Source organism: Stenella coeruleoalba (genome assembly GCF_951394435.1).
Source record: "Stenella coeruleoalba genome assembly, chromosome: 2".
In the NCBI taxonomy this organism is placed as follows: domain Eukaryota; kingdom Metazoa; phylum Chordata; class Mammalia; order Artiodactyla; family Delphinidae; genus Stenella; species Stenella coeruleoalba.
The window spans coordinates 54,154,771-54,182,710 of NC_137147.1; the positions used below are offsets into that span (position 1 = coordinate 54,154,771).

A 27,940-nucleotide genomic window follows, 5' to 3' on the forward strand; every position below is an offset into this window, starting at 1 on the left:
CCACATCGGAAGATCGGACTAGGCAGAAGGCCCCTGGAAAAGGAAGTGAAAACGTTGCGAACGTAATGAGCGAATCTGGAGCGGAGAAGGGCGAGGAAGAGAGAAGGCATTAAGGGGAAGTGACGCTCTCCTCGCTCAGGGCGGAAGTTCCCCGCCCCACCCGTAAGAACTGGGATTTGACTAAAGGCAAAAGAGGATCTTGCCCGAGTTCCCGTTGTCCACGGCTCCTCCTCCTGTTACTGCGGGCGTGATTCCTGGGACTCAGGTATTTTCCTTTTGCTGTCCTGCGGCGCAGGCTTTGGCAGAGTTCTGCTGGAGTGCCGCTGGTGCTGGAGTAAGATGTAAAGAAATGAACGGGAGCAAGCAGGGAGAGAGGCGACATCTTCTTGTGCAGGGCTCAACCGTTGTAAACGCGTTGCTATCTACAGCCCTAAGTGCGATCCTTTCCGCCTGCCGTCCGCTTACCGGGACGGGAGATCCGGCTCAAGGCCAAGCTCAGAGCTCGCGTACTTTTTTTCAAATCCTGGTGTTTTAGGCCTTTACTCTCCTCGCCCTCCCCCCCAACCCCCTTTTCCTATTTCGCTTACCCTCCGGTTTTGGAGGGTTAATGGTTTTCTGTCATTTTTCCTTATCCTCATCACTTTAAGTTCTCTTTGAAAACGAACTTGATCTGGAGATAAATCTGTTTTTCCTTGTAGCTAACCTTCTTTTCCTCATAGGTTCTCAAAGTCTAATGCAGTTCCTCTGTGGGGCTCACCCCTTCCCCTCTCCCGCTCCCTCCGCAGCCCCAGCCTCCCTGCAGGATCCTCCCGCGTCTCTGCAGCCTTTCAGTATCCTGGAAACCGAGACTGCAAAGAATTTCAGCTGCTGTTGAAGTTCTTGGCATCACGGTCCTAAGAGAATTCTGCCCTGTAGATTTAGAGTTGATAATAGACGTTTCTTTGTTTTAGGCGAACTGTGAATTTGGTGAGCATTTTTTCCTTCTTGTAATTAAACTTAAGCGGAAACAATTGAAGAGCTGGAATGCCTGGTGTGAGGCTGAGTTCTTTGGAGTGTGGAAGAAAATATTTTTGGGAAGGAATAATACAGTTGCTTTTGAACGACCCAGTGAGAAAAGTCTGTTATCATTTGAAGTCCACAATTTATGCACTTAAAATGCAAGTGTTCCTACCCTGTTCTGTACCACATGTCTCTTAAATACTTTTTTAAGTCTTAGCGTACCAAACCACTTTATAAATAATTTTTGCTGGATAATGGAAGTTCAAAAATAACTTCTGGGTGTTGTCTTAAAGCACAATTTGATTATTATAGGTTTCTTTTTTCTTTTTCCCCTTTCTTTTGGGAGTAGAGTAAATGTAAATGGGGCTTGTGTAAACATGCATCCTTCTGTTTTGGTTTAAGTTCTAGGTTGTTACTTTGATTTTAATTAGTCATTTTGGTGTTTAAATGAATCTGCCTAAATTTGGTTTAACTAAAAAGAAAAAAAATTTTTTTTTTTAATTTTAGAGGCAGGGTAAGGGCAGGGGAGTGAAAACCAAGAGATGATTTTAGAAGTTGTCAATGAGAAGGAATGTCTAGTTCTCATATTTCCAGCGTAAGAAGTTCAAATTTATACTTTTACTCATGTATGCTCAGACTTCAGGAACTCAATTCAGACTTAACTAAAAGAATGATGTACGCATCAGAATGTACACATTAGAATGCCAGTTTATGTTGGAATAGAAGATAACCCTTTCCAGTAATCAGAATTTTCAGGTTGAAAATCCAGTGCACTCTTTCCTGTATGCAAGAACTTGGGAAGTTGTGTGGTAATCGTGGAACAAAGAAAGTGAACTTGGAAAGTCCTGAATTATATATCATCATCAAAATTATGGTAGAAGCTTAAGAATTACCCCTTCTCTCTATAAAGAATACTTTTTCAAGGGGCTTGGATACTTAAATCAACTAGTTATATCCTTTTCCTTGGAACAAAGCACGGTGAGTTTTCATTTTGACCACTTTTCTCAGGGCCCTGTAGATCACTATGTTACAGATTGCGGTCTATTTTATATGTTACCTTTAATTTCCTTGATGAAGACTTGGAAGATGCATTAGTCTTCATGGTGGATGGGACCAGGAAATGGGACCTTATCAGCACCCCATATATTACTATCTTTTAGAGTTATTTTTGTGGAAAATAAATCTCATCCAATTAATGTATATTCTGTTTATTTCTATTATGAAGTAGATTTTTAAAAAATCTTATTCTTGAATTCTAGGAATTGTGTACTGACTAGAAAAGTCTTTTATATTTAACCATATAGAGAGGTAGGATAAAAATTTTTAAATCAAATTCCAGAACAGTGGAATACACTATTAGGTGTATTAATAGTACACCTCTGAAAGTTGAAAGGGAGTAATTAAGAATACATTGAAAATAGCAAATTCAGATAAAAGAAGTTAAAATAATAATTTCAAGATAATTTCAGTAAGTTCAAGAAAGTTTACTTAAATTAATGGATTAGTTAGTTAAATTAAGGAATGTTTCTGATACATACCTTAATTTTTTGAGCTGAAGTTAAGGTAAACGCAATTGCCCTAAAAGCATCCTTTATTTCCACAGTCAGAATAAAATATTAATTGGTTGGATGAACCACTATAGTTTTTTCCTTGTTCTTACTCAGATTTTACAGACATCCAGGAATATTGGAAACCAGTTTGAATTCTGTAAACTGTTAAGAATTTTGTATAGTTTAAGAAATTATTGTGAAGAATTGCTATGGAAATGAAAGGTGCTATTAACATTAACAAGTAATTATAATTACACTATTATTTGAGTGTTTGCTGTGTGCCATACACTTTGCTGGGTACTTAATGAATATTAACTCATTGAATCCTCACAACAATTTTTTGAGGTTACATCATCTACATTTGTACTGTGGCACATTTTGTGGGTGTTTGCATCAGAAAGTAATTACTCAAATGAGTCAATTTAGCTGTTTGCTTAGAGCTTTGGAAAACTTTTGGTGGGGGAGAGTGTTGAAACTATAGGATAAAATTAGATTTTTTCATCATTAATCACTCATATCTATTATTATGTATTATTTGATTATATGTATTTTAATCTTCGTCTTTGGGTTTATGTTCTGAACCCTTTTGGTTTCTTGTTTGAGTCACAACTTTAATAAGGTTAAGAAATTATGAGCTTATTTTTATACATGTAGGATTAAACAGTTTTTCTTGATGTGTATCAGTGTTATATTTCATTTACTTAGGTTTATGCTCCAAATCCATTGTGCATTTCTGAGTCAAAATGCTACTTTTAAACAAAAAAAATTTTTGGTTGCATTTTAAGCACTAATCTGTTTGTTAACAGGATTTCACATTTTTTGTAACCAGTTTTTCAGTAGATGGTTTAATTATGTAACTTAGAGCTTTTAGTGGATGTAGTAGTGGCTTTGGGGACTTGCTTTCTTCTGTGTTATTTTGTAGTCTATGATATAATGACTGGTATTATAACAGGCTTCTAATTTTACTTTTGTTTCTCTAGATATAATGAAAGTCAATCTCAGAGAAAAGGAAAATATGCCAACTTGTTCCATAGGCTCACTGTCAAAATTATTATGCCATCATTAGTTGAATTCTTCTGTGAGGAAAATTGAACTGTGGGAAAGAAATTTAAACAATTCTTATTTCTCTTGACCATTTATTTGCTCTCTTTGTAGCAGATAATTGCCTCCCAGCTGATTTCAGCACCACTGTTTTGTAGCTTAGGTGTCAATTAAGTATACTAACTCACAACTTGACCTTTAATAGCTTGATTTCAGAATCTAAAATTGTGAAGCTGCTGTAGACTATGGAATGTTTGATTTTATTTTAAACTTATCTAATGTTATCTTTATATTGTGGATATTTATGTAATAAGAATGTGATTAGAAGTGAAGTACAATGCTATTACCTTTTTAAAACTTTTCAAATGGATACCATTTATTCAATTTTGACTAATCAATCCAGTTACCTGGATTTAGAGTACTCCTAAGTATTTGTTTTATGGTACCAAAATTAAAAACAAAAAAATATGGCAGGGATGTGGGGAAAGAAGAATCAATCCTACTATTATATAAATAACAGAAGGGAATGATTGTTCCATGGACCTCTCTTTATTTCATTTTAAAGCTCTGATGTATTCTTGTATCTGATTGACATAGTGTGTGTGTGTGTGTGTGTATATTTTATATATATGATGTCCTTTTTGGGTTTCTGTTCTGTACCTTTCTAGTTTCTTGTTTGAGTTAAAACTTGAATAAGATTAAGAAATTATGAGTTTTGGGGCTTCACTGTTGGCGCAGTGGTTGAGAGTCGGCCTGTCGATGCAAGGGACACGGGTTCGTGCCCCGGTCCGGGAAGATCCCACATGCCGCGGAGCGGCTGGGCCCGTGAGCCATGGCCGCTGAGCCTGCGCGTTCGGAGCCTGTGCTCCGCAACGGGAGAGGCCACAACAGTGAGAGGCCCGCGTACCGCAAAAAAATAAAAAATAAAAGAAATTACGAGTTTATAAGTGAGGCAGTATAACATAGTATTTAAGAACTCTGGAGACAGAGTGCAAAGGTTTAAATCTTGCCTTAGGCTTAATTTCTCTGTGCCTCAGATTTCTTCATCTGTTATATGGGGATAATAATAATAACGGTGCCTATCTCATGGTGTCACTCTGAGGATGAACGGAGTTAATACATGTAAAAAGCTTAGAACAGTAGCTGGTACATTATGGCAATCAAAGATATTCTAGATACTCTTTATAGAATAATTTAATCTTATCAGGAATAGCAACAATTATAAATTGGTTCAGTAAATATTTTAAGCAGGTCAACACTGATCAGCATTGTAATTTTTTTAATGTAATATGTAAAGAACATTGTTCTAAGGTTAAGAAAATATTATAGTCCCAGTAACGTCTTAACTAATTGTGTTATCTTGTTAATTCATCTAAACTCTCTGAACTTCAGGTTCTTCATCTGTAAGTCTTATGTGAAGTTTAGTGCCATATAGTTTTTTCTTTGTTTCTTTTTTCCTGTACAAAATCTCATAAACATGCAATTGTAGAATAATGTAATGAACCCTTATGTACCTGTCACCCAGCTTCAGCAGGTATCAACTCATGGCATCATATCCATTTTTATCCAATCCCTCATCCTATATTAATTTGAAGCCAGTCCCTGACATCATTTTATCTACCGATATTTCAGTATGTATTTGTAAAAGATAAAAACTCTTAAAAAGAAAACTATGGTATTACTGTTCAACAACAAAGAATAAAATAACAGTGATTAGTTAATATAATCAATAATACAGTCAGGGTACAAAATTCCCAGTTGTCTCCTAAATGTTGTGTGTATGTGTGTGTATGTATATGATATGTGTGTGCATGCACCTGTATGAATCACAGGTTGTATTTGGTGTATAATGTCTTTTAAGTTTATAGTAATCTGTAGGTTCATTTTCATCCTATTTCTTTCCGTTTATTTGTTGAAGCCGTCTACGTTATTTATGCCATAAAATTTCTCACAGTCAGGATGTTTTTGCTGATTGCATCCTTCTGTTATAGTTTAACATGCTTTTTCTGTTTTCTTTATTTCTTATAAATTAATAGTTGGATCTAGTCTGTTGACTACATGTTTGATTTTGGGGTGTGTGTGTGTGGTGAGTGGGAGTATGCAAAAGTATTTATAGGTGGTATTATGATCTTCCATCAGAAGACCCTGATGTCTGGTTGTCTCTGTTTTTGTGACATTAGCAGCCCTTCATAATCAATGCCTACCTCTATTAATTCATTAAGATTGTAAAATGGTGATACTCTACCATTCCTTCTTTAATAACTGGAGTACTTTTATAAAGAAAAACTTATCCTCATCTATTTGGTAACCCAGTGGTACATTTGTTATAGGAAAGGCATGATAAATGCTTGATTCTTTCCCTTTATTTGCTAGGTTTCAAATAATGAGTTGATTCATTAGCATCCTCTAGTGGTGATCACTTTTTTTTAATTATTGTAATTTTATTATCATTATGAACTCATGGATTTAAGCATGTCTGCTGTGTTTTAATCAATTGCAGTTACTATAATTGATGATCAGTTTGTCCCATCTCTTTGACTAGTGAGAAGCCTATTCAGTTTGGCTCCTAAGTTTTTTATGACCTTAGACATCATTGATAGCTTTATTGATACCTAGTATGTAAAGGTTCCAAATTTATGGTGACATTTTCTGCCCCAGGTCTGGAATCAGCCATTTTTCCAAGGAGTTCTGTTCCCTTGGAAGGAAACAATATTTAGGGACCACATCTGGTGCTAGGAGGAGTGCTCTTTGCTACTGGGTTGGTTGTAATTTCTAGCCCTTTTCAGTAGAGCTAGGAAATACAATTTTTTTCTTAATGTACATTTTATACATTTGTATATCTCATATATTTCATATGTATATACATATGTATTAGTGTATATAATGTTGTTTCTCTGTATATTCTGATATTTTTAATTCAAAATCAGACTACAAGGTTTATATTTAATGTCTCAGTCTTACATCTTTCTCTTCTCCCATATTGAGAATCCCAGATCACAAATGACTCTAGGGACGATAGAATTAGAAATGTCATGTAATTATGCATTGTGGCAATACACAGTAACAGTTTCAGAATACAAATAACATTCACCAACAATGTGATTACTGAAAGTGGTGTAAAAATTTTTAGGGCATACCCCACTAGGGATGGACTATCAAATTACTGTTTTAAGGTTATTTGGAATGGTATGGTTAGGCTACTAACTAGATGAACATTGGGTTCCTTTGCTTCCTTTTATTTTCAAGTTTCTTATGGTTTGTGTTTTTAAGGTTTAATTTTGCTTTATAATTGTGTAAAATAATTCCCTAATTCCACAGTCAAATCAATAAATGGGATATATTCAAAGATGTGTAGCTTCTGTCTCTATCCTCCCCACTCTTTTCTCTCCCTTCTCTGTTAGGTAACCTTTTAAAAAATATACCATGTAATATTTCCTTTTTTTAAAAAAAAATAAGTAGGTATGTATATTTGTAACCTCCCCTTTCTTAAATAAATAGTGACATACTATACACACATTTCTCTTCCTTGCTTGGATCAGGGAGATCCTGCAGAGTTGTATATGCAGAGATTCCTCATTTCTATTCACGGCTGCATAGTACTCCATTGTGTGGATGTGCCATAGTTTTTTTCAGCCATTCTTTGGTTGGTGGGCATTAGAGTTGTAAAATTCTTGGTCAGTTGCCTCTTGGTCTCTCAAATATGAAAGTACAAAAGCATAAGGTATTATTCTTTAGCTTGTACAAATACACCTACAATTATTACCTTATGCATTTGTCTTTATATATTTTTTGCCAGTGTATTTTTTGGATAAATTCTTAGAAGTAGGATTGTTGGATCAAAGGGTAAATGCAAATGTAATTTTGCTAAACTTAACCAAATTTATCTTCAGAGGTCTGTATCATTCAGCATTCCCACAAGGATGTATGAGTGTGCCTCTTTCTTATGGCCTCACCAAGAGTATATTGTCAGGAGAGAATTGTTAACTCCATATAGTTTTAATTCATTTGATTATAACTGAAGTTGAGTGATTTTTCATATACTTAAGAACCATTTGTATTTTTTAACCATCTGTTCATTTCTTCAGCCTAATTTTTCTATAGGGCTAGAGTATTTTAGGAATGTTTTATTTATTGCTGATACATCTTTTATATATATTGTAATTTTTTTCTCAATCTCATTTATATTTTGTTCTTTGCTTATGATTTTTTTAGCTATTCAAAGTTTTTTAATGTAATTGATTTGATCTACTTTTTAACTTATTGCCCCTGGGTTTTGTACCATAGTTAGGAAACTGTTCTCTAATCTCAAGTTATAGAGGAATTCACTCCATTTTATTCTAATACTTGTATGATTCCATTTTTTACATTTATACCTTTGATCCATAAGGAATTTATCCTGGCATAGATATGTGGAAGGGATCTGATTTTATCTATTTTCCTGAGGCTCAGTTATCCCAACATGTTTATTTAAAAGTCCCTCTTTTCCTCACTGATTTTGAGATGCTGCCTTTATCATAAACTAAATTTGCATATATTAAACTATCTATTTCTGTATTTTCTATTTTTCACCATTGATTTGTTTCTCCAAACCAAACATTCTATTTAATCCACAACAAATTTTACAGATGAGAAAGTTCAAGTTTAGAATAAGTAATTTGTCCAAAGTCTACAGCTATTAAGTTGTCAAATGTTGACTTGAACCCACTAATCTCTCTGGCCCTGAAATTCACACTTTTCCTCACTGTTCTTTCCTGTTTTCTATGGTACTTGTTCTTCATTCTGCACAAGGTTGTTATTGAGATAAATGAAACTGCCAGTGTAAAACTGACAAAGGTTAGGTTTTGAAGATTAGGAATTATTGCTTCTGTGAGTTATCTTTATAGCCATTTACGGGTAAATAACTAAGAACCAAGTATAGTCACAGTTGTAATTCATAATTTTGAAAGAGTAACAGTTATAATTTGCTATAATTTTTAAGCAGTTACACTTGTGCTGGAAATATTTTAACCAATTCTCAAACATTAGCATGCATAAAAATACTAATGCATTCTTAAAACACAGATTGCTGCCCCTTCCTTAGTTTCTGATTCCTTAGATGTGTGGTTGGGCTCTAGAATTTGCATTTCTAGCAGGTCCTAGGTGATGCTGATGCTGTTGGTGCAAGGATCGTATTTGGAGAACCATTGTTTAAAAGCTCTCTCTTTTTAAAGTTCTGTTAATTTCTCTTAAGTCAGATTTCTTGAGAGAGAAAAGGAGTCAAATTTAAAATGTTAAGAATGATGTTATGGCAAACCTCCAATGTAATTCATTTTAAGTTCCCTATATTTACCTTGCCCTTTTAAAGTTCTTAGTTCAAATTGTTTTGGTTACATGTTAAGAGTATAATCTCTTAAACTTTATTCTCAATACTTCTTAAAGGAATTAAACATCATGTCATTTGAATCCAGTACAATGATAGAAATATGTATGGGTTTTCTTTTATGAAGTCATCTTTACCAGTATCCTTCTTGAGTGGTTTTTAAACCTTTGGTCATTTTTATTATTTTGGGGGGTAATAGGAAAGTGAGATAAAGGAAAAATACTACAGAGGGTATAAGTGTAGGGGAATAGCTTCATCGTGGCGTCTGGTGACATTGTGTCCACATAGGCAAAAGCTTGGACTGTGGGACTGAAGCTTATCTGGGTCTTGGAACACCTTGCGATTCTCCTGGAACATGAGAGGATGGATGGTCTTTAAGGAGCTGCTGCAAGGCCATCTCTGACCTACCTCTCTGTCACCCCTGGGAGTCTGCCGTGAGACAGTTTCTCTGCCTCCCTGGTGTGATGAGGTATGGGACTTTCGTGTCCTGCTGCCCCACAGAATAGAGCTCCAGAATATAAAACTGCTGCTGCTGTAGTTTGGGTTCTTCACAACTTGTATTGCTGCCGTCCAGCCCCTTTTGTTTCTGTGTTGTCCTTTTTAGTATGTGGGACAAGGATCCAGGGAGCTTAGTCTTCTTTCACTGTCTGTAAGTAATAAACTGTTTAAATTTAAAAGTGGCTCGCTGTATCTTTTCTGGTCAAATTAGTCAGGTTTTGGCCTTGCCCTGTTTGTATTTATTCATTTGACAGTAAGTAAGCTTTGTTCCGTTTTTGGTGAGTGTGGAAGGGAGTCACATGGGTTTAGCTGGCAAAAACCGAGTCTTCTTAAGGAAGATAATGATAATAATAAATAGTACCTAATGATTATTGAGTGCTATGTGTACTATTTTGTCTGTGCTTTACAGATGAGAAAACTGAGACTTTAAGACCACTTTCCCAAGGTCACATAGCTATTAAATAGTACAAACAATATTGTAACCCTAGGAACCTGATTCCAGAGCCCAGCCTCTTAAAATTATACCATCCTGCATATCTGGATATGTGTCATATATACACAAACATATGTTCTTTTATGTGTTGCATGTGTACATATATATGTGTGTGTATGTATATTTACAAATCAGTATTGTAGTATGCTTTTATATCATGTTGATGGTAATTTACCAGTCTTGAATTGGATATACAAAAATTAGTATAAAGATCTATTACTGTATGATTTCTATTTATACTAAAAATTAATCTAACCAATAACTCATTAACTTGATTTGAGAATCAACAATTCTTCAATACTTTGTGTGGTCCAAGATGTCCACTGACATCTTGTACAAAGATGGTACCTTGTACAAAGTAGATTTCTTACCCAGTAGTAAGAGATGGTACAACACAGAAAGCAAAATACCTCTTAAGCAAACAACGTAAAAAAAATCACTAGTAATAAGATAACTTATTAATAAATAAGATATTTATCATGAGCTTACTAAGTGATAAGCACTATTCTAAGCACTTTATATGCATAAATGCATTTAATCCTCAAAACAATCCTATATTATTGTATTATTACTGAGTAACTTTCACCCTTTGGTTTTTCACATAACTCTCAGATTTCCTTTTTTTTTTTTTTTTGACTCAACACCCATAAGATGTCTTGAATTTCTTCTCTTCATCAGGCCTTTTACTTTTAGATCCCTTTTAAAGGATGGTACTCCAAATCTGTATTCCAGATGTGGTCTGACATTTGCAGAGCCAAGTGGAATGTCTCCTCTCTAGTTCTGTATATTATAGTTCTATTAACGCACCTTAAACCTCCATAAGATTAGTGTGCTAAAGTATTACTAAAATTAAAATCCCTAAACCCTTTAAACACATCCTACAGATGAGTCTTTTCTCTCTTTTTCTGTACTTGTATAGTTGTTTTGGAATCCACTATAGAATCTTAACATTTATCCCTCTTAAATTTCTTCTTATTAGATGTCAGGTCTTTTGGGATCCATGTTTTGTTAGCTGATGTATTTGCTGTCCTCTGCAGCTTCATATCATCTGCAAAGCTGAAGAGCCTGCCTGCAGTATCTTCATCTAGGCCTTATGATATACCATCAGAAACCTCCCTCCAGGTGGACCTCATTTCATTAAGTAGTATATACTCTGGTGTGGTTGTCCAACCACTTGCTAATTTAGTTAACTGAACTAGCTTATATTTTTTGGTTTTGTTCTCAAAATCATAAAAGCATTATAAAATTCTTTACAAGTATCTAGTTAAACATTGTATATTTTTCTGATCTGCAAGTCTTCTAAATACATCAGAAAAAAAAAAGATTAATCTGTGACACGTCTTCTTGTTAACTCATGCATCCTAGTCTTAGAGATCACTACATCCTCTTCTAAGTATTCACATTATCAAACCTTTGATCCTTTGTTTTAAAGTGTTATCTGAAATTAACATTAACCTTACCAGAATTTTAGTAGAAATTACACTCTTAGTTTTGAAAATAGTCTCCTGTCTTGTGGCACTGGCAATGATTCAGGGATCTCATTCACAGGTTCTTTTAAATATCTTGGAACATAATTGTTTGGTCTGGGAGAGATGTGAACTTACAAGGTAGCTAGGTCTCCTTTTTTTTTAATTTACTTTTTTAAAAGACTATTTTTTTTGAGCAGTTTTAGGTTCACAGCAAAATTAAGAGGAAGGTACAGAGGTTTCCCATTTACACCCTTTCCCAACACATGTGTACCTTCCCCCATTATCAACGTCCACCACCACGGTGGTGCATTTGTTACAGTTGATGAACTTATATCGACATGTCATTATCACCCAAAGTCCATAATTTACCATAAGGTTCACTTTTGGTGTTCTGTATTCTGTGGGTTAGGACAAATATATAATGATACATATCTACCATTATAATATCATATAGAGTAATTTCACTGTCCTAAAGATCCTGGGTGCTTTGCCTATTCATCCTCCGTCCCCCTTAACTCCTAGCAACCATTGATATTTTTACAGTCTCCATAGTTTTGCCTTTTCCAGAATGTCATATAATTGGAATCTTGCAGTATATAGCCTTTTCTGATTGGCTTCTTTTACTTGATAAGACATTTTTTCCATGTCTTTTCATAGCTTGACAGCTCATTTCTTTTAGCACTGAATAATATTTCATGGTCTTGTTGTACCATAGTTCATCCATTCATCTACTGAAGGACATATTGGTTGCTTCCAAGTGTTGGCACTTCAGAGTAAAGCTGCAATAAACATCCATGTGCAGGTTTTTGTGTGGACATAAGTTTTCAATTCATTTGGGTAAATACCAAGGAAGGCGATTGCAGGATTGTATGGTAAGAGTATGTTTAGTTTTATAAGAAGCTAACAAAGTGTCTTCCAAACTGGCTGTACAATTTTGCATTCCCACGGCCATGAATGAAAGTTCCTTTTGCCCTTCATTCTGTCCAGCATTTGGTGTTCTCAGTATTCTGGGTTTTGACCATTCTAATAGGTGTGTGGTAGTATGTCGTCGTTTTAATATGCAGTTCCCTCATGACACATGATCTTGAACATCTTTTCATCTGCTTAGTTACCATCTGTATCTTCTCTGATGAGATATCTGTTAAGGTCTTTATTCCATTTTTTAATCAGATTATTACTTTTCTTGTTTAATTTTAAAATTTCTTTGTTTATTTTGAATAACAGTTCTTTATCAGTTGTGGTTTTTTGCAGATATTTTCTCCCAGTGTGTGGCTTGTCTTCTCATTCTCTTGACATTGTTTTTCCCAAAGTAGAAGCTTTTTTGTGGTTTTTTGTTTTGTTTTGTTTTGTTTTATAGAGACATCCAACTTATCATTCTTTCTTGTGTGGATTGTACCTTTGGTGTCTTATCTAAAAAAAATCATTGCCATACCCAAGATCATCTAGAATTTACTCCTGCGTTATCTTCTAAGTGTTTTATGGTTTTGCATTTTACATTTAGGTTTGTGATCCATTTTGAGTTAATTTTTGTGAAGGATATAAGTAAGGTCTGTGTCTAGATTCATTTATTACTTTACATTCCAGCACCATTTATTGAAAAGACTATCTTTTCTCCATCGTATTACCTTTCCTGCTTTGTTAAAGATCAGTTGACTGTATTTATGCGGGTCTGTTCCTAGACTCTCTGTTCAGTTCCATTGGTCTGTTTGTCTGTGCTTTCACCAGTACCGCACCATCTTGGTTACTACAGCTTTATAATAATGCTTGAATTTGGGTAGTGTCAGTTGTTCAACTTTATTCTTCTTTTTCAATATTGAGTTGGCTATTCTGGGTCTTTTGCCTCCCCATAAAAACTTTAGAATCAGTTTGCAACATCCACAAAATAACTTGCTGGAATTTTGATTGGGATTGCATTGAATCTGAAGTGCAAGTCAGGAAGAACTGACATCTTGATAATGTTGAGTCATATTATCCATGAACATGGAATATCTCTCCATTTATTTAGCTAGTTCTTTGATTTCTTTTATTAGAGTTTTATAATTTTCCTCATATAGATCTCGTACCTAATTTTGTTAGATTTATATCTAAGTATTTCAATTTTTAGGTGTTAATGTAAATGGCTATATGTTTTAAATTTCAAATGCCACTTGTTCGTTGCTGGTTTATAGAAAATTGATTGACTTTTGTATATTAACCTTGTATCTTGCAAACTTTCTATAATTGCCTATTAGTTCCACTGTCTTGGGTTTGTTTTTTTTTTTAATTGTTCTGGATTTTCTACCTAGACAGTCATGTCATCTGCCAACAAAGACAGTTTTGTTTCTTCCTTTCCAATCAGTGTGCCTTGTATTTCCCTTTCTCATCTCATTGTTTTAGCTAGGTGTCATTTTTCATTTCCTTCTCTTGTTTTCTGTATCATTCACCTTTCCTGTTTGTTCACTTTTCATCCTGAATAACATCTTCTTGTTGAATCAGACAAATGAGAGTTGAGAGGGGTATGTTTCACAAAACAGCACTTATAATTAAATTAATTGCATGTAAAGGAATTGAGTACTTAAATGTTTATAGACTTTCAGATGAAGTTAATTTTGAACCAGCCTTTTGAAAATTTGAATTGGATGAAAAGAACACGGGAGAGGAGAAAGTTTATAGGCAAAATCTGGCAAATGTAAGAAAATATTTATATAGAGCTGTAGTAATTACATGAGCTTTATTGGAATGAAAGGTCATTATGGAAAGAATGGGAAATAGTGAAAGTGGGGATCATGAGAAGAGAATGAGACTTAAGTGCTGTATTCATAGCACTTCAAGTTGTGTGGAACTTTAAACTTTACAGAACAATTTTCATGTAACCTTCTGAGATAAGTGGGAGGTATTCTTATTTTATGGATGAAAAAAATAATACTTAGATTAAGAAATGTACCAATTCCATATAATAGTATATGACCCAGTTAGAACTAAAACTCATTATATTTCCAAGGTCCCTGTTCTTCGCTGATACTGTTACATTTCTGTTGCCTCACCATAGTACCCTGTACTCATAACTCTTACAGTTTGTTATATGTTCCTGTGCATTATCTAATTTGATCCTCAAAAACCTTGTGAGATATATATAGTTCAGGTATTATTATGATCTCACTTTACAGATAAGGAAAATGAAGATAAGGTAAAGTTAATGATGTAAAGTAGCTAGGACTACTTTCTTAATCCTGTCACTTATTTGCTATATCTACTTGCTTTCCTGTTGTTCATTTTTCTCTTTTCAGTCTAGATGTTAACTTTTTCCATTAAACTGAGGCTGAAAGAAGTTAAACAAGTTTAAGAGGTCAACACTATAGTAAGTAAAAAGAACAGACCCAGATCTAAACATGTACCTTCTGGTTGCTGTTTTCTTACCAATATTCTGTTCTGGAATAAAGTACCTACTGGAAGACCAACAAGTTTCTTGAGACTTGTCGATACCCTGATTGAGAATTATTCTGTTAGATGTGTGCAAGATTAGTTGGAGAGATCAGAAGTGGAGGCTGGTGATATCAGCTATAATGTGGTCATGTTAACAAAATTTGTTAATGGACATAAAATTCAAATGAAACAAGTGTGAAATGATGATGTTCTTAATGAAGATAAAAGTTTTAATATTTGTATATTTGCACTTAAAAATGCATAGGAATGAAGTGCTGTACTCTCCCAGTCCTACCAAGATTTATTTTATTTAATAGTGTTCAGAATTTTTAAGTCTATTTGATAATACTTTTAAAATAGGAACCAAATTTTCTGCTTTTTAAAATTATCCCCATTACTTGTATTTGAGGTATGAATGAGACAGGAAACAGTTCATATTGTGTAGATGTCTTATATTCCTTTCATCTATTCTAAGCAACTGCTATGAGCCATTCTGAAGTATCCACGTGTTGATTTCTTATGGCTGCTATAACAAATTACCACAAACTCAGTTGCTTAAAATAACAGAACTTTATTCTGTCACAGTTATGGAGGCCAAACGTCTGAAATTATTATCACTGGGCTGAAATTAAGGTGTTGGCAGGGCTCTGTGCCCTCTGGAGGTTCTAGGGAAGACTGTGTTCCTTGCCTCTTCCAGCTTCTAGTGGCTGCCAATGTTAATTGGTTTGTGGCTGCATCAGTCCAATCTCTTTCTCTGTGGTCAGATTACCTTCTCTTCTTCTGTCTGTGTCAAATCTCCTTCTGCCTTCTTACAAGGTACATGTGATTGCACTTAGGGCCCAACTAGATAACCCAGGATAATCTTCCCATTTCAAAATCCTTAATCATATCTGCACAGTCTTTTTTTTTTTTTTTGCCATAAAAGTACCATTCAAAGTTTCCAGGGATTAGGATGCAGATGTCTTTTGGGGGAACAATTATTTAACCTACCCCAGTCCTTACTGCCTCTCACTTTTTCTTCTTCTTTTCTTTCTAGTCTCTTTTCTTCTTTTCTATTTTTAATCTTGTTCATCTTCCAGAAGCACGGAGTGTGCTTAATATCTATAATAAAGGAGTTGAATGATTGTTAACTTCCCTTCTAACTCTAAAAGCCTCTGTCTAGTATTTAGTATTTAAAAAACAACAAACATGCAGATAAACAACAAATCTCAGTTATTTTGTGCTACCTGTAAAAGTAATCATTTGCAAGATTATTTTGAAATAACTATTCATGCTTTTTGTTTTTCTGTAGATGGACCACACATCCCCGACCTACATGCTTGCTAACTTAACCCACTTACATTCTGAACAACTTCTACAGGGCTTGAATCTTCTTCGTCAACATCACGAACTCTGTGACATCATTCTTCGAGTAGGTGATGTTAAAATCCATGCTCACAAAGTGGTACTTGCCAGCATCAGCCCATATTTCAAAGCTATGTTTACTGGAAACCTTTCTGAAAAAGAGAACAGTGAGGTTGAGTTTCAGTGCATTGATGAAACTGCTCTCCAGGCCATTGTGGAATATGCCTATACAGGGACTGTTTTTATTTCACAGGACACAGTTGAATCTCTCCTTCCAGCAGCAAACCTACTCCAGATAAAACTTGTCCTGAAAGAATGTTGTGCATTTCTTGAAAGCCAACTTGATCCTGGTAATTGTATTGGAATTTCTCGCTTTGCAGAGACATATGGTTGTCATGACCTTTATTTGGCAGCCACTAAATACATATGCCAGAATTTTGAGGCAGTTTGCCAGACTGAAGAGTTTTTTGAGCTTACGCATGCTGATTTGGATGAAATTGTTTCCAATGACTGTTTGAATGTAGCTACTGAAGAGACTGTTTTTTATGCACTTGAGTCTTGGATCAAGTATGACGTCCAAGAACGCCAGAAATACTTAGCACAGCTACTTAACAGTGTACGATTACCATTGCTGAGTGTTAAGTTTCTCACTAGATTATATGAAGCAAATCATCTTATTCGTGACGATCGCACTTGTAAACATCTTTTGAATGAAGCTCTGAAGTACCACTTTATGCCTGAACACAGACTGTCTCATCAGACAGTCTTGATGACACGACCTCGCTGTGCTCCCAAAGTACTTTGTGCAGTAGGAGGAAAATCTGGACTGTTTGCCTGTTTGGATAGGTAAATAGAAGGCTTTTAAAGGATTGATGCTAATAGATTTTATACTCTTAAAATTTGCTAATTTATTATATTTTTAAAATAGTTTGATTTTCCTGTTTATTTGCTTCTTTTTGTTGTTTTCTTTTTAAATCACTTACCTGATTATTTTAATCACATTGTCGTCCATTCTCTACAACACTCTCAATTTTAAACACCTCTCCTCCCTCCCAGTGCACAAACTTTATCCATCCTGGTTATTCACGAACTTTTCTTCCATTTCATGCCCTTTTTTCCTTTGTGAAATCATTTACATCTTTCTTTATATGAGTCAGACCAGGTCAGAGGGGATTTATTATTGCTAGCTATATCAAAAAATGCTAAAGAGGAGAGCTAGGAATTTGTGATGAGAGCAGACTGGGACAAGAATATGTTTGAATGAATACAGTTAATCAGAGTAACCACCAAAAAAATAAAAAAAACAGGATATTGATATAAATCATGGACTTTACATGCAATTTATTTTCTTCAGTGTAAATATTTTTTTAACAACAGTAGTAAAAAGTGCTTTCTTTTCTGATAATTTAGAGTAGGAGTTGTCAGACTTTTTCTATAAAGAGCCAAATAGTAAATATTTTAAATTTTGTCGCCGTCATATGGTCTCTGTTGTAACTACCCAAGTCTGCCATTGTAGTGCAAGAGCAGCCATAGGTAATACATAAACAAATGAGCATGGCTGTGTTCCAATAAAACTGTACTTACAAAAGTAGCTGGTGGGCTGAATTTGGCCCATGGCCATCATTGATTTAGAGCATTCTACAAGTAACTTTTTTTGTTTGTTTGTTTATTTGTTTAATTTTTATTTTATATTGGAGTATAGTTGATTAACAGTGTTGTGTTATACAAATAACTTTTATACATTGAAAATATAGCTGGATGTTACCTTCCTTTTCCCTTAAATGGGATTGCTTTATGAAAACTTTTATGTTTAATTTATTTCTTTAATATTTAATATTCTAAATATTAGAATAAATATTAGAATATTTAACATTCTAAAATATTTTGAAACATTGGGTAGATTGCATTTCTTTCCTCCAATAGGAGGAAACTGTTGATGTTTTATCAATGTCAATTGATATGTCCTTTATCTTTTAAAAAGTCTCAGTGTACATTTTAATTGTGGTCTAAAACTAGTATTGTTGAGATTGGGCTAACAATAGCTTTAAAGTTCCCTTGTGCCCCTCCTTGATGCCATCTCCTTCTCTCCCCCAGAAGTAACCAGTATTTTTAGTTTTTAATGTATTATTCTCTTGCTTTTTGTTATAATTTTACCACATATTATATGTGCCCCAGTATATAGTTAGGTTTTACACATTTTTATGTAAATGCAGTGGTACCATGTATATTCTTCAGAGATGTGTTTTATCATTGAGCAGTAAGTTTATGAAATTGAGATTGCATGAGGAAATAATTCATTTAGTTTCGTTGGCGTATGGTATTATAGTAGATGGACATAATACAACATTTTCTTTCTACTATGAATATGATGACTGAAAATTAATTGAAATGTTTCACATATACAGAAAAGTCCACAAATTCCAAGTGTACAGCTCAATGAATTATCACAAAGCAAACATTACAAACCATTTCAAGAAAAGAACATGAACAACACCCAGAAACCACCCTTAAGGTCCCTCCCTGTCCTCCCCAAAGGTAACCACCACCCTCATTTCTAATCTAGAGATTAGAAGTGTTTTTGAACTTGATAGAAATGAAACTATACTGAATATATTCTTTTGAATTTGGCTTGTTTCCCTCAACATTATATGTGTAAGATTCATCGCTGTTACATGTAGTTGTAGTTTGTTCATTTTCATTGCTGTATAGTATTTTCTTATATGATATGCACAATTTACTTATCCATTTTATGGTTGATGAAAAATTTGGATTGTTTCCGGTTTTCAACTATTACAAATAATGCTACTGTGAACACTGTTGTACATATACATATGTGTGCATTTCTGTTGGGTGCATATCTAAGAATGGAATTGCTTTGTCATGGGGTGGGTATACCACATCTTATTTATCCATTCTCCTTTTGATAGATGACTGTGTTGAGCTGCTGTAAACCTTTCTCTATTTGTGTTCTTTTGCAAAACTGGCTGTAATAGGCATTCAGTAGAGTAGATACACAGGAATGAAATTGCTGTATCAGAGCATACGTGTATCTTCAGTTTTGCCAGATATTGTTTATGGGCCATTTTGATGTTTTAAATTTAATTTTTTCTGCTTATTCTTTAGTGTGGAGATGTACTTTCCTCAGAATGACTCTTGGATTGGTTTGGCACCCCTAAACATTCCTCGCTATGAATTTGGAATATGCGTTTTAGACCAAAAAGTGTATGTTATAGGTGGTATTGAAACTAACGTGCGTCCTGGCATCACTATCAGAAAACATGAAAATTCAGTCGAATGCTGGAATCCTGATACAAATACCTGGACTTCTCTTGAGAGAATGAATGAGAGCCGAAGTACCCTTGGAGTAGTGGTACTTGCAGGAGAACTTTATGCTTTAGGTGGTTATGATGGACAGTCTTATTTACAATCAGTAGAGAAGTATATTCCCAAAGTAAGAAAGTGGCAACCTGTGGCACCAATGACTACAACAAGAAGTTGTTTTGCCGCAGCTGTGTTGGATGGAATGATATATGCCATTGGTGGGTATGGTCCTGCCCACATGAACAGGTATTTAACTTAATCAAGTTGTATATGCTTGTAGATTTTTTAAAGTATCATTAACAATGATTTCTGGATTTTAAACAATTTGTGTGTATGAATGAACTTCCCTTTTTAATTTTTAAAGTAATATTGATAGACATTTGGGAAACTTAACCGCTCCACAAGTATAATTGTAATTGGTTTACATGGAGATTTAATACAAACTGAAAACTCAAATCCCTTTTATTAAATTTTACATTCATTCATTCAATATAAATGGACTAGATTTTAGAATTCAGAAATCTGAAAATAAGATGAAGTTAGATAACTTTAGATTTGGGATGGTGTGTGTATGTGTAAATGTGTGTGTCTGTATGTGTGTGTATGGATGGATGATCTGTTACTATGTTGTTTAGTAGAATAAAAAAGTGGAAAATGTAATTTCTATATGCTTACACAATATTATAACATCATAAACTTTAAGCCTTATTTAAATATTCCGTTCTGGATTCTTATTCTGTAATCATACATGTATCATTATGTATCTGAGCTGTGCTGAAATTTAAATGTGAGATTTCTGTATTTTATAGTATTCTCTGAATAAAGGAGAAATATATATATAAGAAAAACAAAAGCATAAAGTGCTTATATGGAAAATTAATCATAATTCTGAACCTTTGTTGAAAGTCGATCTTCCAAAGATTTTATCTCTAATAGTATTATATCTCTAATAGTGGTATGTGTTTTATTTATCGTGAGCATTTTAATAAAAGAGAGTATGTGGTGGTTTGTTAACAGGCTGAGAAAGTAATGACACAGCAGCATTTCATCTATAAATTTTTATTTCTGTGTAGGCTAAATTTTTCTCCCTTTTTATTGTTCCTTTAGTTGAAGGAAAAGTATTTGGGACCCAGACATGCATTTCTATTTTTTGAAAAGCTGCTAACAGAAATTTCTAAGATAAAAGGTTAAGTACTTTAATTTTGAGATAATGCTTTTGAAGTTTGAGTTCTTGTTACAGTTTTTCACAGGATTTTTCTTGTCTAGTGATTTTGCTCTAACGGTTTTTATCCTGGTGTCCTTTCAGAAATAGTTGTAGTTTAGTCTTCTAGTCTAGTCTAGTCCCTATTCTGAACTTACTCTCAAATGCTTTAGGCTTTCTTGAGAAGTTAGGTTAGGACCAGAACAAGCTCAACCAACTTGCCTTTGCACCCCTTCAGGGAAAGTGTAGGCTTAAAGACCTTCTGGGATTTTCCAGGAAAGCTTATTTGGAAATTCTGATTTGATTTGAATTTCCATAATGCAACTTGGAAATGCCAAGAATTCTCTGGCATACAGACTTTATTTAAATCTGTGAATTCTCATAAATTACTCTGATTATTATAATCATTACGATAATCATTATGATTAGCCGGTTTTTGTTATGAAGTATGTAGTGTTTGCTTTACAGTTAGTCACCATGAATTCACCTATAAGAAAAAAATTCCTTTTCTTTCCTTCTCTTCATCTTCCCTTTTCCTTAGCTGTGTGGAAAATCCTTAGTATCTTTAGGAACCATCTATATTCAGTTTGTGATTTTCAGAGTCCTTTCACATGCATACTCATTGGACTTTATTCATGAATCCTTGAGGTTATATTATTCCCTTGTTTACAGGAAATAACTTATCCAGGAGAAACAAATCCAAAGTGATAGGTCTAAGTATGTAATATTAGTACTTGCACCCAGATTTTCTGACTTCAGATGCTCCATGCTTTTAATACACCTTGCTGCTTGTACAATATAATAGAGTAGGGTATGGCTATTATTGCACCAGTCTACAAGGTAAGCTTTTATCCCTGTGATCTTATCAGCAAAATCTGAACATTTGGGACAAACTACTCTTGTTTTATATCTGTCCGTTTGCACTTTTAAAACTCTGGTGGGTTTTAGTTGCTTTAGTAGGAAGAGTGACACAAAGGATATGTGAATTAATTCTTTCTTTTGTGAATATTTGCAGTGTGGAGCGTTATGATCCAAGTAAGGACTCCTGGGAGATGGTTGCATCTATGGCAGATAAAAGGATTCACTTTGGTGTGGGTGTCATGCTAGGCTTTATTTTTGTGGTGGGTGGACATAATGGTGTTTCACATTTGTCAAGCATTGAAAGATATGACCCTCATCAAAATCAGTGGACTGTGTGTAGACCAATGAAAGAACCCAGAACAGGTAATAATAACATACCAATTTCTAAACATATAGGACAATATTTTTTATAGTGATGTTCTTGAAATAGTAGTTTCTTGGGATATAACAGTAAGAGTATTATTACTTGTCCAGAAAAAACTTTTCTTGTGATAAACTTGACTGACAACTTGATTAGACAAAACTATATAGATTTTTTTACTGTGATTTTAATATGCCAATGTGCATATTGTTATTTTTTAAACTTCTACAACACATCTTGAGAAATGCTCATAATAGAAAGTATCTTATAGAAGCTCTTTGTGTCCATGTAACAAATGTAATTGTTTTATATGTTACACACACACGTGCACACACACCCAGGATCCTAGGGTTGTTCTATTTTGTTTTTTATTGTACATCAGCAGTCTGTATATTACTTTCAAATGTTCTCTCCTCCTAAAGGGGTATAGTTATAGTTGATCTAGAAAGAGTTGGGTTTCAGGTTTCTTAAAGAAAAACAAATACACCTTTGAGGAAATTATCCTTAAACCCAAACTCAAATCACATTATTTTAAAAGGAACGTTTTAAGTTACTGGTGGAAATGCTTTAGGAGTATTCCTTGCATTTATGATTAAAGAAACTCCTGAAAAATAAACATACGAAGGAAATTGAAAGGCTTGTTTACTAGAATTAGTTTCTGTGGTACCATTGAGAAGGAAAACCATAAAACAATGAAAATGTAAAATATTTGGGTAGTCTTGTTCTTTTTAGAACTATATATATATATATAAAGTAAAATTTTTAAGCATAAATTATTTAGTTTATATATATTTAAAATTTTAACACATTTGAAAACAAAAATTAATGAATTTTGAAAAATATAAATATAAATGGAGAAGAAAGCATATGGGAAGATATATACTACATTCTTAATATTTAACTCTGGTGGAGAGAGGGAGAGTAGGATTGAGGAGAGATGAAGGAAGACTTCAGCTCTTTTACATATACTAAGGGATTTTTTTCCACTAAGCACATATTGCTATATTGCTTGTATAATTAATAATAGGTTATTGAAATGTATTTTAAGAAAACATTTAAATGCAAATTTAATTTAGTGCGAAGTCTGCTTCATGGTTAACATATTTTTTTCCCCTATTTTTACCCACCTTTCCTAGGAGTTGGTGCTGCAGTAATTGATAACTACCTTTATGTAGTGGGTGGTCACTCAGGGTCTTCCTATCTGAATACCGTGCAGAAATATGACCCTATCTCAGATACATGGCTGGATTCAGCTGGCATGATATACTGTCGCTGCAATTTTGGATTAACTGCACTTTGACAAGTGTGGACTTGTGGAAATAGCGTAGTGATGAACCTTGTGCTGCATGAAAGGATGCCCAGTTTTCTGAAGCCCAAAAGCTACATTGCTTCCTTTTTAACTTGAAATGGCATGAAGACTCAAAGTTTTGTTGGGTACTTTGAACTGACAAGTAGCTTTGGTTGCTCTTGATTATACAGTGAATCGATAATCCAAGAAAAAAAAAAAAAAAGGAAAGATCTTGCCAATTGAATTGTGCACTTTTTTTCCCTAATACTGGGATAGAATAGTTTTATGTTCATAAGTGTACATGTGGAGAAAACCTTGCTGCTTTTTAAAAAAAAATTAGCTTTCTTCCCCCTCCTTGTTCTGCACCGTTTTTTACCGGGATGAGAGATACTTAGATGCTGGAGTATACTGAGTGACTAGACAGAGTGCTGATACTATCTGTTGGATATAAATTCATATGCTTCACATTTTAAACAAAGGGCTGCTTTTTTTTTTTTCTGGTACTTTTAAGAGTTGTAAATTACATGCCATACTGAGTCACCTGGATATTCTTACTGCTAAATGGCTTTAGGGCTGGGCATGTAATAAGTTTGCAAGATAAATGCATTTACTGTCATGATTTCGGGTCCTATTTTAAGCAATCAGATACTTACTGTGTATGCCTTTTTTATATGGGCAGGTTAATGCTGGATGAATTTAGTTACCCATCTATGGTATGCTAAGCATGGATAGAAAGAGTTAAGCATATCAGTTTCAATTTTTTTTTAGTAGTCCAGCAGGCTTCCCAGTGTTGATGTAAATATTTGACAAATGTTTAGTACCACTCTTAGTGCACATTGAGTTTTTTCATATATGCTTACAATAATTTTAGTTTTTTTAAGACTTTTGTTTGCTTTTTCAAAGTATTCAGATATAAAAATGGTGCTAACTGTAGGATCTGTAACAAGGCTATACCAATGTTCTTTTGGATGTTAAATATGAGATATGCATGACATGTTTTGATAGTATTTTTCATTTTTACCAGCTTGGTTCATTTGTGCTTATTAAAAATGTTAGTGTTTATACTAATATTTACATCCAAAAAAACATTCAGATGGCCTGTTACGCTTTTCATGGTTCCTGAATAGTGATTTAAAGAAAGATACATTTTATCTTCTTTCTTCTTGTGCTAGATGTTATATGCCCTTCTTAAAAACAAATATATGCATTAAATATAAAGCACTAGGCAGTTAAGCATTATTTTGTACATTTCTTAGGTAACTGAATATTTTAAAGTTATTGAGGAAAACTGGAACTTGATGTTTACTTGAGTAATGGTTCTAAATTCAGTTCCACTTTGACTAAAGAAACGATCTTTTAAAGCAAAATTGTTTGCTTTACCCAGGTGACAGCTTATTTAAAAGAACTGGTTAATTCATTTTGTTTTGCATGTTTTAGTAAATGTCTCTTAATCTTGAATACATTACTTTGCATTTTATTAGGATGTTGGTACTTGTATTTTTGGTACTGTAGTCATTTTGTTTTCCTTCCCTTGATTTTTTCTTTCTCTTTTCTTTTTTTTTAACTTCCCACTATCTCTTTATAGTCTCTACAAAACTATATTTGTTTCCTAAGAAAAAGTTCATATTGCATTCTTAAGTGCCATAATGTTCAGAACTATTGTTAAGAAGCCATTTGTAATTATAAAACATAGGTTCATTTCTTAGCATATATGTTATATCTTGAAAACTATTTATAGCCAGGCAATTTTCAGTTTTCCTTGTTCTTCCATAAACTGCCAGTTGTAGACTTAAGTATATACTGCAAAACTGTGTGAACTCATCTTTAATCATATAAGTAGTTTCATGCTTTATAAATATTTGCACAGATTATAAAACCTTGCAAGTGATTTTTAGTCTCTTTCTAATTAAGAACTCAACAGGAGCTACTAATAATATTGACAGTCTGAATATTTTCTATGTTGCTTGTTTGAATAACTTAATGATATATAGCAATAACTTTATAATTGATTTGAATAAATCTGTTGAATAGAAACAAGGTGCACTATTGTGATTGGCCTAGACTTTATTTAAAGAAAGCAATTTAAAATAGATTCCATCACATACTTAATTTTAAATCCCCATCTCAATTTTCTTTCTGTTTATATCAATCAGAAAGAATTGTTATTCTTGATAACATTAACAATGTTAATTATTAAATACATCCTATTACACTGTTTTTAAGCCCCTCTCCCCAGAAGATAAGGGAATTTGAAAGACTATAGAAATTTATTTTAATTGTAAACAGATCTATACTATACATTTTCACAATGTTTTCCTCACATATCATCCCCACTATCAAATCAGTATAAAATATATAATCGTTTGGTAAATTAGACCAAAGACATAAGTTGATCATTGTTTTGGAAGAATCCAAATTTCATCTCAGTGAAGACTAAATATGAAACATTTTGGGCAGTAGTAAGAGCAATATACTAGAGAACAAATTATGAAACCCTGTGAAAGGAAAAGAAAAAAAACCCCCAAATTTAGAAATATTTATTTTAGGTTTGCTAAACCTACTTAATTGTGCATAAGAACCAGAGGTATTATGACCTGACAGCTGGTAACTTTACAATAGAGCCTTCTCATTCAGCTTGTGAGAAGTTTCATCATGAATACTTTGCTGACAAATTGTGAATTTAACGCCACATTTCTAGTGTTAACAAGGTTCGAAATGTTTGATTATAAATTCCCAGGGTTAAAGATTTTAGAAATAATTTTATATACTCAGGCAAGGAGGAGAAAGCTATTTAAGATTGCCCAGAACTATTTTGGAAAAAAGTAACAGTGGGAAATAGAAATTAATTTAATCATTTAGAAGATAATTGCCTTCTATAATTATGTTATGAAGACTTAATCTGTTAGAAATGTTTGGCTATTTAATATTTGTTAAATATAGTAATAGAACTCAAGTGATTTTTAATGTAACCCAAAGGATAGTTATATAAATTCCATATATTATTGATAATACTGTTTTAAACATGAATGAATATTACATTTTAGGACGTGGTATCAAAGTAATAGGAGAATGGCATTAGGTTTTTGTTTTTGTTTTTCGCGGTACGCGGGCCTCTCACTGCTGTGGCCTCTCCCGTTGCGGAGCACAGGCTCCGGACGCGCAGGCCCAGCGGCCACGGCCCACGGGCCCAGCCGCTCCGCTGCACACGGGATCCTTCCGAACGGGGGCACGAACCCGCGCCCCCCGCATCGGCAGGCGGACTCCCAACCACTGCGCCACCAGGGAAGCCCTGGCATTAGGTTTTGAAAAATTATTTTGATAACTTGACAAATATGGAGGGTCTACTATATGGGATACTGTGCTAGATGCTATGGGGGCTAGAAATATAAATAAGATATAGTCTTTTCACCCAAAGAGTAAAATATAGTAAGGGAGACCTGTACCCAAATAACTATTATGGTAAAGTGTGAATCTAATTCCTTATTTCCGACATCATGAAAAGTGATTGGAGATCCAATTTATGTATAAACATTTGTGTCCTCTAGCGTCCAATTAGGTTTTATTGACATGAAAGAGAATTATTTAAAAGCTAATATTTATAGAACTCCAACTTTCCTAAAATTGGATAATATATTTTCTAGTAGAAAAACAGAATTATAGAAACTTAAAATAATATTATGTTATCAAGGCTCTGGCTAACATTGAAGGAAATATATGTAAATATAATGCTGTTTGTTTTCAGTTTTGGTGTTTGATTTCTGGTATTGTCACCGAAGTGCTCATTTTCAGGAAAATCAGATTCTACAATAAATACACTGCTTAAAGTTCAATAAACTTGTGATAACCTCTATAACCTCTGTAGTTTGAAAGTTAATAACTTATAAAGATGTCACACGTCAAGTTAACATCCAGTTCTACTTCTTAACCTTTTTTTTTCCTTTGTAAGACAGCACTTTAGTTAGACATGATTTAATTAGATACAATTATTCTGTGGCTGGATGTTTATTAGATTTTCACTTACAGTATATTGACTCAGTATTGATTCACATTTGAAGAGTGAGGAATACAATAAATTTTAAATATTGCAGGTTTACAGGTTTTCTTCCTGGTGTGAATATGGAGTCAAAAATCCAGTTTACATCTCTGCAGAGAGAAAAATTGTTATCCATATCTTTTTATTTTATACATATTTAACTAGAGATAATTTATTGTTAATTTTGTCAAGTTATCATGTGTTAAGTCCCATTTATTTTAAAATCCTAAGCAAAAAGTTCCAAGTTTGCCTTAAAAACGAGTGAAATTAAAGAACTGGATGATAATGCCTATATTTTTGCCTTATGAATTGTGCTGTATCATAAACCAGAGATGGTTTTGATTTTAACAGGATTTTGAAATTTTGTAGATGTAGAGTACTAATATCTGTACTCTCTTGCAAAGAATGTGATCTAGTTGTGGATTATGTTAATGTTTAAATGTTTTTGTATATGTATTTTACCTCTGAATATGTATCTTTTTAGCATCAGGGTTTTATTTTTGTTTACATAGTAAAGTGGCATTTAACTTGTTGAAGGTTGTATTCTTTTGTCTTTTATTTTTAAAGTTCTTTGTGTGTACTATTGTGGTAATGCTCTGTACTGAGTATGGTTAAATTTCATTTAATGTGAAATATTAAAAATAAATTTGAGAAACAAGGCTTTGTGTGTGTCCATTGTTGTGAATTGACCCAAGCTAACTTTGTCATGCTTAACTCTTA

General features: G+C 33.8%; 1 protein-coding gene across 4 annotated transcripts; it reads left to right on the forward strand.

The window, feature by feature from the left end:
* The first annotated feature begins 26 nt into the window (after positions 1 to 26).
* On the forward strand, positions 27 to 27,870 carry KLHL28 (kelch like family member 28). Of its 4 annotated transcripts, none has more exons than XM_079909311.1 (6): positions 27 to 265; positions 14,676 to 14,746; positions 16,103 to 17,001; positions 19,279 to 19,722; positions 21,693 to 21,901; positions 23,036 to 27,870. In XM_079909311.1, the coding sequence occupies exons 3-6, from the start codon at positions 16,103 to 16,105 to the stop codon at positions 23,197 to 23,199; spliced, it is 1,716 nt and encodes a 571-aa protein (XP_079765437.1). In that variant the 5' UTR covers positions 27 to 265; positions 14,676 to 14,746; the 3' UTR covers positions 23,200 to 27,870. The 4 variants fall into 4 exon arrangements, with proteins under 4 accessions (XP_079765437.1, XP_079765439.1, XP_079765436.1 ...); XM_079909313.1 differs by having other exon boundaries at positions 14,681 to 14,746; XM_079909310.1 differs by lacking the exon at positions 14,676 to 14,746 and having other exon boundaries at positions 28 to 265.
* The last annotated feature ends 70 nt before the right edge of the window (positions 27,871 to 27,940 follow it).